This window comes from Bidens hawaiensis, unplaced genomic scaffold (assembly GCF_021521415.1).
Source record: "Bidens hawaiensis isolate Kalapana, Puna unplaced genomic scaffold, B.hawaiensis_p1.1 tig00001269_1, whole genome shotgun sequence".
NCBI lineage: Eukaryota > Viridiplantae > Streptophyta > Magnoliopsida > Asterales > Asteraceae > Bidens > Bidens hawaiensis.
In genome coordinates, this window is record NW_027491072.1 from 2816197 (window position 1) to 2822082 (window position 5886).

At 36.3% G+C, this 5886-nt stretch overlaps 1 protein-coding gene across 1 annotated transcript; it reads right to left on the reverse strand.

Annotated features, from left to right (window-relative positions):
• Positions 1-1846: 1846 nt before the first annotated feature.
• Positions 1847-4726, reverse strand: LOC143570177 (protein OBERON 3-like). Its single transcript, XM_077055902.1, has 2 exons — positions 3085-4726; positions 1847-2359 (listed from the first exon to the last, which is right to left on the reverse strand). The coding sequence occupies exons 1-2, from the start codon at positions 4724-4726 to the stop codon at positions 1857-1859; spliced, it is 2145 nt and encodes a 714-aa protein (XP_076912017.1). The 3' UTR covers positions 1847-1856.
• Between the last annotated feature and the right edge of the window lie 1160 nt (positions 4727-5886).

Below are 5886 nucleotides of genomic sequence, written 5' to 3' on the forward strand. Positions count from 1 at the left end.
GATTTGTAATGCCCAAGAGGCAGAATTCCTTTTATGTAATGAAATGACATGTTCTTAAAATGATTATCTTAGATATTTGATACATGTGTAACTCTGTGCAGGTGTGTTTTGGTGCATCTGAGCTTGTTCCAATCTAGGGGGAGATTGTTGGGAAGGATAATTGATAAGGAAGACTGGAATCTTCTCAACCTCCTCTGGGAAACGGCTAAGTATGGAATTCGAGCAAGCTTAGACTATTGAGCATGGTTTACTACTTCGAGCAAGGTCTTCAGAACCATTTATGGTTAATTATTCTAAGTGTTAAAGCTTCGAGCAAGCTACACTTCAACGAGCAAGGGTGTTCTACTATCGAGTATGGATTGCCAATCGAGCAAACAACTTGGTCATTCAAGTTTTAACCAAGTGATACGAGCACAGGATGTCCGAGCACATGGTGACGAGCATGGATGCAATAAGAAGATGTCATGCTCCAAGCATGGACTACAAGCATGATTCAATCTCCCGAGCAAGATTTACATCCGAGCATGCTAAAGATTGCTAAATAAGTCTCAAGATAGGATTAAAGACATCAAGAAGAATGGGCTTGCTCAATGGACTAGTTCGAGCAAAGCAAGGATTGGTCAAGAGGAATGAAGCTTGCTAGAGGAGAATATTTTCACTGTAAAATATTCTAAGTAAAGTATGCTTGAAGACACTCATCGAGCATACCTTGCATACTGAGTCTGCTCGAGCAAGAGACAAATCTTGCTCGAAGACTCTTATAATTGTATTTGTTTTTATCTTTCATTATGTAATGATTAGGGATTCTAGAAGGAATGTTAGGGTCTATAAATAGGGTATTAGGTTTCCATTTTAAGAGGAAGACGCACGCAGGCACGGAAAACGAGAAACATTCTAAACGAATATTCTATTTGTTTCCTCGTACCGCTGCCGCCGCCCTTCACGAAACCCTAGACATTCCTTTCACTGTTCCATTAATGATATATTAAATACAGCGAATCTTTGTCTTTGAATCTAGCCAAATGATTATTATTGTTGTTTCGTTATTTTGTTTATTATATCACACCTTCTTTCCCATCCGTTGGATACCTGATTCCGCCGGGATATTCATAGGCCTTTGGGTTATTGAGTCTGTGTGTTCTTGTCAACCTTATTAAGGTTTGCACCAGATTCTCGGTTCTAACAATTTATGTTTATTTATTTTTTTTGTAAAATAAATACTTTTTTAAAATAAATGGGTAAAGTTATCGATTTCCCCTCATATGTCAGGCACATGACCCAATATAACAATGAAAATTAACTGGGTTAGGCGGAAAGGACAAACGCTGAAGGATTCTGAAATGTAAAGGACAAAAAAGATCAATTTTAAAGATAAGAGACCACGAGTGAAATTTGAGTGAAAGATAAAGAACAATTTCTGTAATTCTGTCTAATTTTTATTTTTCTAGGAACCAATTTGTTCCTTTGGGTCGGCCTACCGCAGTAAAATTTTCAGTTTATCTTTTAAGGAGATTCCATTAACACAATATAGATTACCAAAATGTCCCATTGTTTTGAAGACAGATTTCATACACAGGTACATTTGATTTAATCAAAGTAGCTACCATCAAATGCATAATTTCTAGCAGTTACTATCAAAATACATAATTTCAGATTGGAAAGTAACCAACTTTCACCAGTGAAAAAAGAATCACAACTTAAAACCGCGAACTAAACCCATCAAAATCCAAAAATAAAAGAATTTATAAAAGTCAGTCAAAATTAAAAACTAGCTAAAATCATGCAAGATTACAAATCACCAACATCCAAGCCTTCATTAGTCAAACAACACACAATCATCAACATTAAAAATCAAATCACACCACCCATTGCTGTTTTGTCTTCTCCATTCTCTCCAACAGCCCAGCAATCTCAGCTTGCATTCTCATCTTCATCTTATAATGCTCGCAATGATCATTCTCTGAAACCTTCACCTCTTCCGCTTTCTTCTTCCTTTGTTCTTCACTTTCACACAAGTTCAATTTTTCTATCTTTGCTCCATACTCTTCATCCAATTTCTCAATCTGTGTTCTAATCATCCTTTTATACCCCTCTGCTTCTCTTCTTGCTTCATCGGCTTTGTTCTGGAACATTCGAGCTTCCGCTTCCTTTATTCTCACTAGACTCTCCACACTGTCGAATGCATCTTTTTTCGTGGATTTTACAGACCATTCGTCCTCGATTATCATGTTCTGGGTGTTTAGAGGTTTGAGACTGTTTTCCTCTGGTCTGCCACTTGATGAACCTGTGTTGTATGACGAGGTTTGGTACGGTTTTGATGGTGGATTTGGGAACTCGGGTATCACACCTGCATCTATGGCTGTAAAAAGGAATTATTAGTAATAATGAAATGATCATGTAAACGGCTGGATGGAACTAGGCCTGTAAACGAACCCAACGTTCAGTAAACCGTTTGGCAGAAAGTTCGTTTATTTAATAAATGAACAAACATCAACAATTTTTTTGTTCATTCAGTTAAATGAACAAACATGAACATATCTTGTTCGCTTACGTTTGCTCATTTATGTTTGTTCATGCTCGTTTGCATACGTTCATTTATGTTTGTTAGTTAACGTTTGTTTAAGTTCATTCATTTATGCTTGTTTTTGTTTGTTTGTTTACGTTCATTTACGTTCGGTACTTCATGTTTGTTTTTCAGTTCAGTCGTTTACAATTGGTAACAAACGAACACTAACAAGAAAACAACTTCACTCATCTTCTTAACAAATGAGCACGAACAAGAAAACTATGTTCGTGATCAATTGTTTCTTTGGCTAATGTTAATGATCGGAACGAACATGCCTTGTTCGTGTTCCTTCGGTCCGCTTACAAGCATATAGATAGAACTGTTGAATTATCAACCAAACAACTAACATAGCCTTTCTAATACCGAGAAATCAAAGCAATAAGCTATACTCTTTCTTCACTAGCATAACACTAAAAACCAATGAGATATATCTATTCACTAAAGTCATTTGAATAAAAAAAAAACGATCTGACACATGAATGAAAATCAATAATAACAAGAATGCATATGAAACTTACAATTAAAAAACTGAAGGATGGTGATGCAAACATCTGAAGAAGACGTTACTTTGCTCTGAAGTTTTGATATTAAGTCACCCGCCATCAAATGAAGCTTTTGCCCCTTAAAATCTGCACTCCCTCTGAATATTTTCCTAACACAATCAAGCTCTTTGACTAACGTCTCCAAACCCCATTGTTCTGCACACAACCTAAAAACATCCTTAATGAACCCAAACATTTCAGAGGCATGACCACAGCAAAGACAGTTGAACTGCATCTCTGTTGTACCCGTGGGCCCCTTCAAACTTGGACCGGGCTTTATAAGATTCTTTTGAATGCTACAAGCCGCATGACACCAATGAGAACACACATCACACCCGACCCAACTGCATGTATTGCTCGCACAGTCGAAGTTTAAACAAACGGGACACATACACTCGCTACAGAATCCTTTGTTTGTTGAGCAAATCTTGCAGTCACAGTTTTCAACAGGCAATGATCGTTTGCAATTCACGTTCTTACATCGCTCAAGTAAGAAAATCTCGATTAGCTCATTTGTTGGAAGACGGGTTTGCACCGATAAGAAGCTCTCAAGACCTGTTTTTATAGAAACCAAGAGTAAAACTTGGTTTTTATGCGCTTTAGAAAGCGTTTCACTTGTAAGATCAGATCTTCTTAACAGCTTCAGCTGTAATCCCACCAATTCATCTCGCTTTTCAGGAACTATTATCAGTTTCTTCAGGTATTCCTTTGTGGATTCGAACGTTTCATCAGAAAGTTCTTGAATAATCTGAGCCATCGTCTGAACCGACTCGGATACAATCTCTCTAAGAATCCTCTCGGGTCTCGAAACCTTACGAGACCTCATGAAATCCAAACTTTCCGAACCTTTCCCTCTCGAATCACCAGACCAAGTGTCCATTTTCATCCTAGCCGGTAGTTCAGACGGGAAAAACGACATATTATTATCAGAGCTGGTTCTGTTAACCGGTCTGAACCGGCTATGAACCGAGCCGTTAGTCCCCTCGCCACCGTTCCAAATCTGGTCTCGCGTATGACTGCCCATTGAACACTCATAATTCTCAGTCGAGTTTCGAGTCATGGAGCAGCTGGGGTTATGCGAAAACTGATGTGAAAAGGTACACGACATCGAACCCGTTGTGAAATCATCGGAGAATGTCGGAATATTGTTACTGTTTGACCTTCCTAACAATTGCACGCTCTGAGTCGGCTTCAAACTGACTGACGGATCCCCTTCTTGAACCCGATTTAACGCAGCTAAAGACATGGAAGCATCGGGTAGAGCTAGAGACAGGTTTAGGGTTTCTAATTTCGGCTTCTTAGAAGTTTGATCATCATTATTATCTTGAACCTCTCGTTTCGACGAATTCTCAGACAATTGCAAAAAATCTCTCTCAATGAATCTATTGTCACCATCCTCAAGTTTTCCTTTGAGCTTATTATCAAATGAATTGAGTAAAAGTGTAGCGTTATCAGATGGGATTTGGCCTAATTTAGAACTATTATTATCACAAAGATAGCTCAAAGTCAACTCCTGAGAAACCCCTAATTTGGACTGGGAAACGACGTCGGAAAACAACTCCATTTTATCAGTGGACTGGGTGTTATCCGTTGAGTAATTTTGGATATCTTTTAGCATGGTGAAATTGAAAGGTTATCTATGACGAATAACAAAGCACAAGTCAACTCGAATTGAGGATTTGAAGAGCTGTTGAAATCTTGTTTGGCATGTGCTCGCTTTTTGAATCGTTCAACCCGTCATGAGTGTGGTGTTAAGTGTGTGAAATGAGAATGTCAAAATACATTTGGTAGCTCAACGCGGAGAAGAGAATATTATTACTAGTTTTAGTGATCGTGTGTAGCTCAAATTATAAAATTAGAAATAAAATAAATAATTAAATAGCGTATATGAAAAAAAAATGTATTACATCTATGTTTATATCTATACAATGTGTATATAAATTGATTTTATTTATATCGCAAAATTATGTTTTTAAATGACCTTAATAAAAAAATGCTCGTGTAAAAACGTACCCGAGAATATTTCTTCCTATTGAAAAATTCATTCTCAGTGCCATATATGTATAACTGAAAGACTTTTGGTTATGAACCAATTTCGGAAATAAAGCTTCTTGTACGATAGTAGTTCTAACCACTCAGTCTAAATACAAAATGAGCGTTACCTTTATTGATATATTTATCAATTTACCACTCGTTAAAGGAAAGTAGAACATTAAATTGTAACAATGTATGTTCTTCAAAAGCTATGTTTTTCTGAGCTACACCATAAAAAAGATTTTGATAAGTTTCAGATGGCTTCTCGACTTTGTCATAATGACAACATAAAAAATAACATGTTAATCCATTCAATTTTGTGAATATTTTGTTTCATTTGAGCATAGCCTCACTCACTAAAGGTAACATAAATATTTCAAAAATTAATGTTAACATAAGTATTTCAAAATTGATAAAAATTAGAAGCATTGATAGGCATGGGGGTGGTATGTCGAAAGAGTTCGCAGTCTTTTCTTATATTTTAATAGTGGAGGGGAAATAGTCAGTTTGCCAAATCCCGAACCTTTTGATTATTTAAAAAATGCCGTTAAAAATAAATTTGAAACCTGAATCATGTTTAAAATTCTAACTTTCATACTTTTGACATTTCAAAGTCAACACTTTGAACCCATAACAAATTTAACGATAAATCTATTTTGCATTCTCAAACTTTTAAAAATACTCAAAATTTTCAATTTTGACCGTAACAAATTTTGTCCTAAATGTAGTTAATTTGTACCAAAT

Coding starts and splice junctions, on each gene's coding strand:
- LOC143570177 (XM_077055902.1), bottom strand. CDS start 4,726: ATGCTAAAAGATATCCAAAATTACTCAACGGATAACACCCAGTCCACT. Junction 2,360..3,084: donor CATCCTTCAGTTTTTTAATT/GTAAGTTTCATA, acceptor TCCTTTTTACAG/CCATAGATGCAGGTGTGATA.